The sequence below is a fragment of the Plectropomus leopardus genome, chromosome 8 (assembly GCF_008729295.1).
Source record: "Plectropomus leopardus isolate mb chromosome 8, YSFRI_Pleo_2.0, whole genome shotgun sequence".
Classification (NCBI taxonomy): Eukaryota; Metazoa; Chordata; class Actinopteri; order Perciformes; family Serranidae; genus Plectropomus; species Plectropomus leopardus.
Window position 1 is genome coordinate 23171193 of NC_056470.1, and position 13762 is coordinate 23184954.

At 39.3% G+C, this 13762-nt stretch overlaps 1 protein-coding gene across 1 annotated transcript in view; it reads right to left on the reverse strand.

The window, feature by feature from the left end:
• slc12a5b (solute carrier family 12 member 5b) overlaps positions 1 to 13762 on the reverse strand; it is a 43604-nt gene that overhangs the window by 224 nt on the left and 29618 nt on the right. The window contains exons 5-25 of the mRNA XM_042491395.1: positions 12456 to 12510; positions 12203 to 12333; positions 9661 to 9908; positions 9367 to 9578; positions 9110 to 9277; positions 8284 to 8382; positions 8082 to 8139; positions 7665 to 7839; positions 6764 to 6882; positions 6008 to 6106; positions 5593 to 5712; positions 5311 to 5415; positions 5034 to 5202; positions 4710 to 4905; positions 3789 to 3958; positions 3483 to 3614; positions 3168 to 3275; positions 2648 to 2764; positions 2181 to 2380; positions 1717 to 1731; positions 1488 to 1621 (exon numbers count right to left, since the gene is read on the reverse strand). Coding sequence (XP_042347329.1) covers positions 1488 to 1621; positions 1717 to 1731; positions 2181 to 2380; positions 2648 to 2764; positions 3168 to 3275; positions 3483 to 3614; positions 3789 to 3958; positions 4710 to 4905; positions 5034 to 5202; positions 5311 to 5415; positions 5593 to 5712; positions 6008 to 6106; positions 6764 to 6882; positions 7665 to 7839; positions 8082 to 8139; positions 8284 to 8382; positions 9110 to 9277; positions 9367 to 9578; positions 9661 to 9908; positions 12203 to 12333; positions 12456 to 12510 — 2830 coding nt within the window. The remainder of the gene's footprint in view (positions 1 to 1487; positions 1622 to 1716; positions 1732 to 2180; positions 2381 to 2647; positions 2765 to 3167; positions 3276 to 3482; positions 3615 to 3788; positions 3959 to 4709; positions 4906 to 5033; positions 5203 to 5310; positions 5416 to 5592; positions 5713 to 6007; positions 6107 to 6763; positions 6883 to 7664; positions 7840 to 8081; positions 8140 to 8283; positions 8383 to 9109; positions 9278 to 9366; positions 9579 to 9660; positions 9909 to 12202; positions 12334 to 12455; positions 12511 to 13762) is intronic.

Genomic DNA, 13762 nt, shown 5'->3' on the forward strand with positions numbered 1-13762 from the left:
CCATTTCTCCATTACTTTCACATTACAACTTTTAGAGCTGTACTTTGCAGATTTTATTTTTTAAAATTAAAACCATTAGGTCACAGTTGGCTTGGCTTGTGGACCTCTTACAAAAAGCTGTGTCTATTTGGGGCCATTTTTTATGTGTGTAGGTACAATTGTGGAATAAGAGGAACAGAGTTGTTTGACCTTAAAGTTGGCAGCTGAGGTAGAAACAGCGTTATATTGATGTCAGTGTAAAAGGGTAAGGACGAAAGAGGTGTGATGTTTTAATGACGTGAAATGTGTGCAACCCATCTCAGGAGGTTTAGCAGCAGTTTGCACTTTTTAACAATGTTGGCAAATGATTGTTATGTCATTGTTATCGATTAAACGATGCTGCCCAACACATATGTTTTGTGTCAACTAGAGTTTGACGCTGTAGTGTCACACATCACACCCGTCATGCCACTTTTGTTTTTGGAACGCCACTATCTAAAATCACACACAGGGGCAGCATTATGTCTGCATTGTTTGATTTTATATATTTTAAAAATACGCTGACATAATTAGGGGTCTTTATTGCAGTTTGAAGGATCTCTGTAAAAGGGGCTCATGAGAGAGTAATATCTCCTCTAAACACCTCAAATGCTTTCATTTAAATAACAGTTCAAGGTCCAAAGAGGTAAAAGTATCCAATATTTCACAAAATAACAAATATTAGAGAATAATAATAGTAAAAGAAAACAAATATTTGCAAAGGAGCTGTGTTTTTCCTTCTTTCTTGCTCCATTAATTGTTTTGCAACTGCTAAGATCTCTCCTGTCACCCTTTGAAGGTGGGAAAGCATTAGCCCAAAATGATCTGAAAATAAAGTTTTTAAAAGCTCCACTCTGAGTAGCTACAACAGGAAATTGTGTATGTGTGTGTGTGTGTAGCCTTGTTTTCTTTCAAAAATATGGGAAGAAGTTACAATTTATGGGTTACAAAAAAATTACCTGAAATTTAGCCAAAACCCCAACAACAACAACAAAAAACAAAAACAAAATAAATATATAGATAAAATATTTAATTATGATAATAATTATTATGAATGTAGTTTTCTGGACATTTTCCTCTATTTTTTTAATGCTATCTTTTAATAATGTCCCTTTTTTGAAAAACTAATTTTCAGTTCATTTTCTTTTCCTAATTTCTTGCCAATGTGCTCACTGATTTTTTAAGTCATGTTTTCAAAATAAATTGAACTAATTTTTCCACGGTTCACAGGTTTGACGAAGGCGTCTAAAGGCAACAGAAGAAAATTGATGTTGTTCTAGGCTTCAAAGGGTTAATGTCTCTGTTTGTCTCATAGTGTTTTTATAGTTTCATAGTGTTTTTGTATGTTTTCTATGCGACTTTGCTGTAAAATCATTTTGCCCTCGTGGGGTTATAAGGCTCTGAGCTGAGCTGAGCAAAGTACACAAAGACAATGCAGCACAGTACGTCATGTGCTTGATGTAGGATACAGTTTTCATTGCCCACACGGTTCTTGGGTGGTCCAGGCATGTTGAGCAGGACAAGTTTTGCCTCCTTAGACTTCTTTGTGATGACCTCATTGAGCCGCATCGCTGTGTGCATGCGCCTCACGTCAATCTGGCTTCTGAAGAAACCAAAAGGCCACATTAGGTTTACAAATCATCCTGTCATCCTGCTCAGCTCACACTGTGTGTCTCCCCACAAAATAAAAATACTTACAAGTTCTCCCATTCCCTACAGCAGCATGTTAGGAGGGAGACAGGAATGGTGAATTACAAACAGCACATGTATGTATGTGTGTGTGTGTGTGTGTGTGTGTGTGTAGTTGTTTAAGTTCAAAGTTTTGTTTGTCACATGTGCAGGAATGAAACTGATCTCTGTTAACCCGAGAACATGGATCAATACACACAAATATTAACCACTGACACACGTCTCTGTAGCTAAAATTCTTTTCTTAGGATGGCGTGGGCTCGACCTTACTCTCCCATTGATTGGCTACGACTCATTGCCTTTGTTGGTTGGATGAGATAGGTTTAGCATGAGGAGTGGGATTGGTTACAGTAAGAATGTTAGGGTAAGCCAATCAGAGACAGACTATGGCGGGTCATGCCTTCGCAATCCTAAAAAAACTAGCGTCTCGTGTGCATGCCATGTGTCATGAGTGAAACTGACAGGTCACTTACGGCTTCATGTTGAAGAGGTCTTTGCCCACCTCTGGGGTCGCTAAAAGGGTCTTCCCCTTGTCTGCGCCCTTGTTGTCTGTCCAGGTTGCAACGCCCTCTGCGGGCGCAGCGGGAGACGTGGGGCTTGTGGGGCTGGTCGGTGTGGAGGCATTCTTATTGTGGATCAGCTGGACCTGTTTTGGGTTGGAGACAGCACCAGACTGAGAGACAGACACCGTGACGTGACAGTGAAAGAGAGAAAAGAGACACCATCAGTGTCGGGGAAACTCTGGAAGCCAGTGGGAAATCAGAGGGCAATCACTGGAAAGAACGACACATTGCTGCAAAAACTTGAAATAAAACATTATAGCACAGACAGAATATTCTGCCCGAGCCAGAGCACAGAGACAACAGGGGTGGAGGGAACGAGGACAGAGGCCTTGCAATTAAACACATTATTTCCCCTAAAAGGGCCATGGCAGCATTACCTCGTCCTCTGGTTGCTCTGCCACACTGGCTCCTTCATCAGTGCTGTGCTGCGAGCGCAAGTCAGACGGGTTTTTACGCCGAATAGACCCACGGGATGAATCCGTAATACTCTGGATCTGTAGTTATGAAAAAGTAAGGAAATGGATTAGGTTTAGGTTTGTAATTTCCCTCCAGAATTCCTTCTTTCTTCCATCAAATGAGTGAAAACAAGTCTAGACAACAATGCTTTATAATAAACAAATCCCCTGCCCCGGAGCTGAGATTTGGAGCACACAGAGTGATAATGAAAATGTCAACATTAATGTCTTCAGGGGCCAATGCTGACTAAAATTTCAAAATTACAATGCTGCTTTATTATTGAAAAGCAGTGTACAAGTCTGTTTTTGAGTCTAAGAGACTAATAAGAATAACAATTTTTGAAAATGGTCCAGTAGTGAGCGAGAGGGCTAATTTTATAACTGTAAAGCGTACTCCATTCAGAGTCATCAGAAACATTTTCCAGAAACGTTTCTGGTTTACCTCTCTCTCCATCTCATTCTTGGTCAGGTGCATCTGTTTGAGGATCTGCGATCGTTGTTCCATTATCAGTGTCTTCTCATAGGTGTAGGCCGAGATGTCACTGTCATGCTTCAAAGTAAAAAAGCACATTTCTTATTTATCACACAATCACAAAAAAGTTATGAAACAGGAGTTGCATTATGAAACAAAGTTTGTTTCAGATTTAAAAAAAAAAAAAACTGGGTTAATCTCAGAAGACAAAGCTACTTCCCAAGTTTACAAAACCTTGCACACTTTGTCTGTGAACTCAGATTAAGTGTCAGACAAGTTTCTCACCATCTCCACCACTTCCACCGCAGCGTCAATGCGCAGGTGATAGAGGAAGGTGATGAGGTCTTTCTTCATCTGGATACTATTGTCATCCATCTGAGCCACAGTGAAAATGCGCATCTTGCACTTCCTCCACACCTACGGGACAAAACAGGAACATTCACAGGTGATGAACCAAAAATTCTCCGTATTCTTTTAACCCTTTACACTGCGTGCTTTGTAACTTGTGTTCCTTATTTAGTTTTCCTCAAACAGAATCACGTGAAACCTTCTCTAATAAAAAAGAATATTTCATAGGGTCTTTTTTGTCACCTTATGCTGACGCAGCAGGAAGGGCAGGAGCATCAACATGCCTCCATCATGGACAATCCACCACACGTCTATGTGGCCCTCAGTGAAGCGCTCTCCATTGGATGGGTAGCTGGAGATATTCTTGGGTACCAACAGGGCCAGACTGGCTACAGTTGTCTCCCTAACCACCTCTGCAAAGGGGCAGAATGGATTTGTTATGAAATATTACGAAGGGCCTAAAAAGGGCTAACTCACTATTGTTTGTTTAATTCACCTCAGTAGATAGGCAAGGGGGATGTTTACTAAAACAAACTTTATTTCACTGGTAATGGTGTTAACTGAATATAATTAACAGAACATTCATATGGTCTCAAGCCTGAACCACAAAGGATTAAAAAAAAAAGCGACACTGTTGCAGCGGGCATTCCTAAGGGCCTATTTTTCAGGGTGGACGGCTGCACCCTGATATAAACAGAGTTCAATTTTTGGAACAACCAATCACAGCTGGAGGTTACCTTAACTTTCATTTGTAAATATCAGTGTATGTGTATTAAAAAACAATGCCTGGAAGAGGATTAGCTCCAAACTCGGGATTTCTGGCAAGTAGGCTCTGGTCCCTTACCAACGTCAAGTGCACACCACCTCTGAGCCATTGAAATTTGGCAAAAGTAAAGCACCCAGTGCCCACCCTTGTGTTTTTCAGGCAGTTAAAGATGTGGCTTGTTTAAGTGCCCAAGAAGCAGCCAACTTTCTGTGTGCAGTAGATGGCAGTAAATGTACAATGTTCCCAGGAATACTCAATACCCAAAATGTTGCTGGTGCAGACAGCTGCATAGATTAAATTGAGAGCATATCTATTGAGCAAGACATGTGGGTCAAAAACATGTTGGGCCTGGACACAAGATAAGACATGTATTATTTTATCAGTGACTAAAGACTTACCAATAAAGTTTCTAAACTGCTGGTGGCACTCTGGTTGTTTCCAGTTTCTGGGCCAGCTGACCATCACAGTGTTGTGCTTCAGACCTCCCAGTCCTCCAACCTGGATCAGGTGGGATGTCCCATCCCTCAGATTGGAGGAAATGACCACTTGAGAGAAACCCTTCACCTTCTCTGTCTCCATCAATTTACGCAAAGACTACGAACACAGAGAGAGGACAACAGCTGTTAGTGTCTGTGATAAACTGTGCTGAGAGCTGAGTGATATTAATCTCCTGTGCTGATTTTTAAAATCACAATGTATATGTTAGAGATTAGCCAAGAGACCTGATCAGCCCGCTGGGCCTCAGTGTAGTTGTCAAGAAAGGTCCCTTGAACTGAGGTGCCAACAATGGTCAGGCCTTTCCCTGCTTTCAGCTGATTGGTCAGAGAGAGCAGACGAGGCTGTTCGACGTTCTGCTCAGCATCCACGCTCACCAGAACCAGAATCTGAGGTCTGACAAAAAACAAATGACTTATCTCAGCAAGGTAAAGACTTGTTATTTTCAATTCACCATGCAATATAAACGGTTGAAGTTAAAAAGTTAAAGATGTGTGGACTGACCTCCAGTTTTTGGTGTGTGGCGGTCCCTCCTCCAGCCTCATGAGGGCAAACCGTGCTGCGCTAAGAGAGATACCACGTATCCCATCACCCCACTCCTTCTCTGCTCTGTGAAACAACACAATAATGGGTCACCACGTGAGCACAGAATTTATGACAAATAAAAACAAGCCCAATCCACTCTCAGCGCACGAAAACAATAACTAAAGGCAGAATAACTGGATGTACTGCAAAGGAAAAGCAGGGTGAGAACTCAAGTTGGCTGCTGTCACCATGACGACTTACCTGCAGAACTCAATGTATTTGTAGATGCAGGTGGCGATGCCCATGGCGACTATAGCGTAATACCAGGAACAGATGAACATGAGCGACAGGCACAGGCTCATACCCAAGAAAGACAGAGCCCTGCAGGAGACAGGACGTCACATGTTTGGTCTGAGAATTTCTGCCAGCTTCAAACCGCTGGCTCGAGCACAGTGATGACCACTGCTTGTAAATTGTTTTGTAATTTGTCTGCTGCTAAAGTCATCCGGGAAAATGGACAGGTTTCAGCTTTCCGTGGTGATTCGGGTGCACGCTGGTTAACATCATCATCTCACAGGTGCTGCTACTGAGAAATGTTTCACCCGCTAGAGGTTGTGTAAAATGCATGATACTGATATGCGTGTTATGTTTTATTAACACTGACACACAAACTCACCAGTGGTAGAACTTAAAACGTGGCCTCCAGTTTGGCGTCCTCAGCAAAGTCTGCAGGGCACAGGCAAGATTGACGAACATGTAGCACATCAAGAAGAACCTAAAGAGAGAAGAGAGGAAGAGAAAAGAACAGAACAGAAAAAAAACACACACGAGTTAGACAGAAATAAGGGTTGTAACTACAGTAGGCCTGCAGAGAAATGAACAGTGTTGGGTTGTAACTACTTACAGTAATAACATTATAAAATAAATGTAATTGTAATCAGTTACAGTTACTGAGAAAAAAATGTAATTAAATTAGTGACTTATCAAAATGTTGGTGATTACAAAAGGGGTTAGATATGAAAAAAAATTCTATACAAAGATTATATGTTAAATAATACATTCATTCTTTAGCTTTACATCTTTTTTTCTGTGCAGGAATGCCTTATTTTGGCGTATTTTCAGATAACACGGGTCAGCAAAGCAGTTGAGACAAATATGAGCACAACATTTAGGCACTTTTTATGTCTTTTCAGCTTTATTGTCCTGTTTAAAACATTTGTTAGAAAAGTCATGAAATACCAATCAAAGTTAAATTACTTTGATGAAGTAATAAAAAATAGTTCCGTAACTTATAACATTTTTAACAGGGTAACTTGTAATCTGTAATACTACATTTCAAAAATAACCCTCCCAATACTGGTAATGAACATACTGTGTGTGTGTGTGTGTGTGTGTGTGTGTGTGAGAGAGAGAGAAGATGCAATGTACTTACATGGAGAGGATTGGTGCGACTGCATCCAGGGAGGCGATAATGATGCCAATTTCACAGATGCTGGCTGTGAGCAGAAGGGCCCAGGTGGGCTCCCCGTTGGCTTTGCCGTGTCCAAACACCTGCAGCAACATAAAAGGATTCAATTAAATCTCATTTCATGGCAGCTTCTTGGACAGTAAGTGCTATACAAATAAATTGTGAGATTTTAATAATGTAATAATGTGACTATCATTTCTGTTCTCTTAACAAAACACACAGGCAAGAGCACATTTTTCCAAAGTGATCTCCCTTCACTGGCGTTTTAAGATTTAATTTAAGATTGTATCGTTTACATACAAATAATTAAATTTGCTAGCCCAACCTTTCTCTGTCCCCTAAAGGTCATTAAGGTCCGCTGACCAGTAAGTCCTTGTTGTCATGAGATCAAGGTTAAAGCACAAGGGAGACCACCCCTTTTCAGAGGAGGCGCCCGAAACTCTGGAACAAAATGCCTCTACATTTTAGGCGGCCCCCTACACTGCCTGTTTTTAAATCCTGTCCTAAAATGCATTTTTATTCTCTGGCTTTTTACTCATGAGCATTGCCTTTCTTTATTATTGTCCTTTTTTCCTTTTGTTTGTGTTTTCCCTGTGTTATTCATTGAATCAATATTATTATTATTATTATCATTGAATTTCTATTGTCTATGTTTTCCTGTGATGTTTTTATACTGTTATCAAACCTTTTTGCACTTTGCCAATTGTTTTTGTCTTTTAAATGCCCTCTATAAGTACATTTGTACTGGACTGGATGCTTGTCTCTCCAGCCTGAAGCTACAAAAAAACATGTAAGACTGAGAAGTCTGAAATACTTTTTCTGCTTTTATGATAGAAATGTATTTGAATGCTTCACGTGAACGCACTCTGAGAAATGGGATGATGCCGTCTCGAGAGATGGCCTGCAGGAGACGTGGAGCTCCAGTCAGACTCTGGAGTCCTGCTCCACACGTGGAAAAGAAGGAGCCAAACACAATGACCCACGGAGACGGCCACGCCAGAGTCCCAATCACCAGGTTACCATTGACTCCTTCACCAAACCTGTGGACAAAGGCAAAAATAAAACACTCAGAAGCTGTAATAACATACAATTAATTGCTTACCATTTATTTAGATGAACAATCTTCTATGATGCAAATATAAAAAAAGAAAGAAAACAAATATTCTACTACTACTACAAACAGTAATAGTAACAGTTATAATAATAATAATAATAATAATAATAAAGTTAAAGATACTTTACACAATGCACATAATCTACACAAATCTGCATCATTACTCACTTGTCCCTTAAGACTACTCCCTCTATGCAGGCACCAAACAGCACCACACAGGACATGTCTGGAAAAAACCTGCTAAGAAATGTATTGGCGGAAATGTTTGATCCAAATATATTACATTAACAAACAGAGGGTTATATAAAAAACATCATCAGCACTTTCAGATCCACAGAGTTTTATCGACCTCTGCGTCAGTGAAGGATACACACAGTAGATGTAGTGGTGATTGCTGCAATCGTGCCAATGGGAATCGACTTCTGAGCATCACGCAGGTCTCCTGAGCGGTTGGAGCCCGCCATGATACCTGCAAGTGGAGCAAGATGAAATAGTCAGGAGTGTTGTGCTTTTAAATCTACATGGGGTTATATTTCTATCTGTCCAGTAAAGTCATATCACCAGTGCCCCAATAATCAGGCTCTCAGCAGGAAAACATACTCTACCAACTGAGCTTCTAAGGGCCCCTTTTTACTTTTTTAAAAAAAAATTTTTTTTTTTTGAGTATTTAGAGCATTTTAGTGAAAACAGCTTCCTGTTTCACATAGGTGTAGATTTTGAGGGGGAGCGAAGAGGACAAGTTGCCTTCAATGTTTGAACCATATGCGTTTGTCTTTCCAAATTAAAAAAAAAATAAAGTAGAAGAGGGCTTTTATTCTGACAAAATTAAAGACATTTGCATCATAAATTGGTGCAGAAAAGGCACAAATTAGTGCAAAAAAATCACCAGAGAGCAGGAAATTAAGTGTTTGATGCTAAAAATGTTCTGGCAGAGGACTTCCAAACCCCGGGTTTCATATGCGTACCTCCAATATTGAGATGAAACCTACACCCTTGCTGCTATGCTGGAAACAACTCTGATTAATGTGTTGAGAGAGAACCAAAACGAGTTAAATGACCCTGAAATTCTTGGTATCGCTGAGGGGAACTTCAGAGTATTCTTTGTGTATAGATAGAAGAATATAGATACTGTCAGCTGTGGAAATAGTTTTGATAAGGACAGCCTCCTCTTGTCCCTTTAAATGTCTGCAGCTTACCTGTGACAGATGGGAAGTAAATCCCGACCAGCAGGGTGAAGAAGCTGGTGATGTCAGCCAGGACGTAGCGGTTGGAGCCACTTGTGGGACTGTCTGGATCTGCGTCCGATGCAAGCCCACGCTTCTCCAGGAACATCCCTTTTTCCAGGTAGTTACCAAACAGGTTCTCTAAAGGACAGAGAAGCACTTCAATGAGCATTTGATTGATCCTCACTCTGATGATTGATAGAAGGTATTATTGATAAGGCATCTCTGACCTGCCAGGATGCCACTGGTGACCCCCGGGATGCCCTGTATCTCTGTCACGTTGTTGTTGATGAAGTAATCTTCACATGTTGCATTGAGGCTGTCAGAATCACAAAAAGACCTCCACAGTTTGGTGGTGACTGTTTCGTTGTCTATGTCAATAACTTTTGCACAGACGTCATACGCTTTGGAAAGAAGAGTTCGATTTCCCAGCAGGCAGACGCTGTAAAGAAAGTACACACATCACTGTCACATAATCATATCACTGCTGGGGACTCTGACTGATGAATTAAAGAGTCACTTACGGGAAGGCAGGGGGGTCGATGGCGGTCTTGATGACTCCGCCATAAACTGCCAAGATTGAGAGGATGACACAGGCCAGGAAAACCAGCGCCAGCTTGTTCACATATTTGACTCCCACAAACACCACCAGAGCCATGAAGCTCAGCACCAGAGTGCCGTACACCCGCATGTTGTTGAGGAGAGCGGCCTCTGCCTCAGGCCCCTCCAGACCCTCAATTTTAAAGATGGCTGCCTGAGGAACGATATAAATCTGAAAGAACGGAAAGATGGACGTAGAAAGATGAAGGCAGAGGAAGCAGAGGGAGGTGAATATGGCAGGTGGGGTGTAGTTTGATGGAGAAGAGTGAAAGCACAAAGAAATAATAATTAATCAGGATACACTCATGATAGAATACTGCTTAAACTGTGAGCGCTTTTGTACATTTGGTTTCAATGTCAATGTAGCGCAGCCACAGTGAGACTAAACAAAACCTTGTTACAATGTGAACTTGTTTTTACTTAAATGAATACGTATGTTTATTTTGTTAACACTTAAAAATTCCTTTTAAATAATGTGAAAAAAAACAGTTGGAACAACTTTATTTTATAAGTAATTAACTTAAAATGTGTTTTCAGAAATATGGTAATTCAGTACATTACAGTTTAGAATTTCTTTTAGATATTGTGGAAAACTTTTAACTTGTATGGGTTATCAACTTAAAAACATGTGCTCATAAATATAGAAATTAAGTATTTTATTATCATATTTACAAATGAACATGTTTAAGTTAACTAAAAATTACGTTTTTCACATCATTTAAAGGAAAATTTACAGCATTATGTACTGTTACCATAATTATGAACACACATTTTTAAGTTGATCATTAGCAAAAATTTAATTGGTCCCAAAAAAATCTTCCACATATTCAAAAGCAATTTTAAAGTGTTAAATACTTAATTACCATAGTTATGAACCCTCATAAAAATCATGTTATTTCAACTAATTTTTTCACATTATGTTAAAGGAATTTTAATGTGTTAAGAAAGTTTTTCATTCTAATATGAAAGTTGATAGCCTGGGAATCTGATGAATGTATGAACTCATATTTCACCTGCTCCAGCATATGTGTCTGTTCCCCCTTACATTCAAACAGATTTCCACTTGACTTGGCCCTGGTTGAGCCAATCACAGCTATTTATCTGGTATTGGGTAGGTGTTATATGACAAATGACAGAGGAGTGTTGTTGATACATTTTTTTTTTTTTTTAAACGAAGATGGCTGCCCCTGATGTGGAACGTTCTGCGGAGTCCTCCATCATGTCAGAATTGAACATATTGTCTTTGAAAGAAGGACTATTGTTTCAAATACTTAAGCAGAGCAACTAATAAAACCTTTTAGTTTTAAGTTTCACATTCTGATGGCAAAACACTTGTTGACAGATATATTGATGCTACCATCACAGCTCATCTCTGCAAGCTGCAGTCTGTTTACATTTTTACGTCACTCAGCACTATTTCATTGTTCTGATTGGTTGTAGGTCTATATTACAAAAATGTATTAATCAATTAGTTGTGTGATGGAAGATTAACTGGATGGACCTAAACTTGTATACCGCCTTTCTACTCTTCTGACCACTCAGAGCCTTTTTACACTACACTGCCTGTGCTTTTACTTCAAACTACCTTTCGATAAGCGGACGGCCTGCTCTACCTCTTGAGACAAACCGTCCCTGATTGGCAACCACTTCATTAAGCAGTTCAGTCATTTTTCAAGCAAAAACATAAAAATATTGCTGTTTACATTGGTTCATACTGTTATTTGTCAGATTTGATGATAAAGTGAACATGTTAGTGCTTTGGATATTTTTTTGGACAAAAAAAATATGTTGAACATGTTAATTTGGGTTTTGGGAAATAGTAATGGTCAATTTTCATTGATTTTTTCCTGACATTTTATGGACAGAAGCCTTAATTGATTAATCAAGAAAAATATTAAGCAGAATATTCAATAATATAATAATAAAATTCAAATTGTTAGTTGGAGCTCTAGTGAAAAGAAAATGCTAGGGTCAAAGTATCTCAGAAACAATAATAATGGCTGAAGGATGGAGACAGAAAAAAGATTAACAGCAACATCTGATGCAACATCTAAAATATTATTTCCTCAGTATAACAAGGCATTATTTTCATTATAATGAGAAGATTTTCTTGTTACAGCAGTATGCTGTGTTATGGTATGATAAAAAAAAACAGATTTTTTTCTAATGATGCCACTGCTTCTTGATTATTAATATATCAGTTCTAGCAAAGAAAATTGTGATATATGATTGTAGAATATATTAATATTGCATTTGTTCCATTTAAGTATCCCAGTAGTCATTACAGTGAGCCAGCAGTACACATAACAGCGGGACTAACTAGTTAGAAGTTTAATATTTTCTTTACTCGTCATGAATGCCAAAATGTGTGAGGTGAAAAAGGCTGCAATGGAAAATATATAAGGCTGTAAATACAATATGCAAAACATTAGACATGTGAGTTATTCGTAAATTAAGGAAACTTACCAGCAGAATTTCAATACAGCCCAAAATGTACATGGCGCCTGCAAAAGTGGTGCCTAAGTAGAAGCAGATCCCAACAGCTCCACCAAACTCAGGCCCCAGAGAGCGAGAAATCATGTAATACGAGCCTCCAGCTGTGAGTCACAGACACACAGAAGAGTCAGTGCACTGCTCTGCCACACACACACGCACACACACCCACGTAGACACACACACACACACACACACACACACACACTCTCAGATATCCTCTCACCTGGCACGACTCCATTTGTTGCGATGGCACTCATGGAGATGGCTGTGAGCATCGTCTGAAAGAAAAAAGAAAAAAGAAGCATAAACAGACGACAGCAGAGAGTTACTGGACTCTGAGAGGCAGCAGGTGGGCACCTCAAATTTAATATGGCCGACAGCGAGGCCTTTAATGAACTGAGGGAGTGAGTGGAGGAAAACATCCAACAGCATAAGAGTCTGACTCATTTGGTCATGTTGAATTGTTAATGACTACACGGCACATACTGTCACTTCAGTGACATTCTCAGCTGAAGCCAGAGGCAGAAACGAACTACATTTACTGAATATAAATACAATCGTTAAGTACACAAGTAAGGGGCCTGTATCGATATTAGAAGATTACATACAATAGAGGCCTGCATACAACCAATTTTATTGTTTCCTGTACATTTTAGACCAAATTGTAGTATGTACGATTTAGTGGCATCTACGGTGGTGAGGCTGCAAAACTGAAACTTTTCACATGTACCAAGTGAGTAGGTGAACTATGGTGGCTGAAGAAAAAAGCACGAATGGCCCCATCAAGAGCCAGTTTCTGATTTGTCTGCTCTGGATTACTGTAGAAACATGGCGGAATGATATAAATAATTTCAGCCAAAAAATGTCCCTAAATCATATATACCTGACCTTTTAAGTCTATTTTCAAGTACCAAATATCACTTACAGAGCGCCCATGTTCTTACCTGGTGAAATGGTTCTAAATGGCGACTTTGATATGTTATGGTGTTAACCACTTCTTGTATCACCATCTTATTCTCATGTAAGTTTCTGTATTTTTTCCTGCCACACTTTGGTTGAAGTTTTGTTCTAAAAGTGCATTTTTTGTACTGTCTGTAAATATTATGTGGGGTTTTAAGGAAATAATCACTACTTGGCAAATACATCTGTACACTGGACTGCAAATGATCATCTGGGATCATCTGGGATCTTACAACTACGTTTAGTTTTGGTTAAGATGATTTGTTGAAAACTAGAAATGTAGACACATTCCAGCTTACATTTTAATACTTATGTTTAAAATCTGGAACTGGGTTTATGATTTGGTTTAATTTTTCTTTTAATTAAACTCTTTTTTTTAATTGGTTTAACTGGTTCAACATTCTTGTTTTCTTCTGGTAAAATATTAGAGTTTACTACAGTTCAAAGTTTAACTGAGAGATTTTTTTAAATCTTTTTTTTTTTTTGCATTTCATACATTAGAAAATACTGCCAACAGCCGTAAAACAGAAAGAACTGGAAAGTGTGGTGTATGTAATTACTACTGAAATT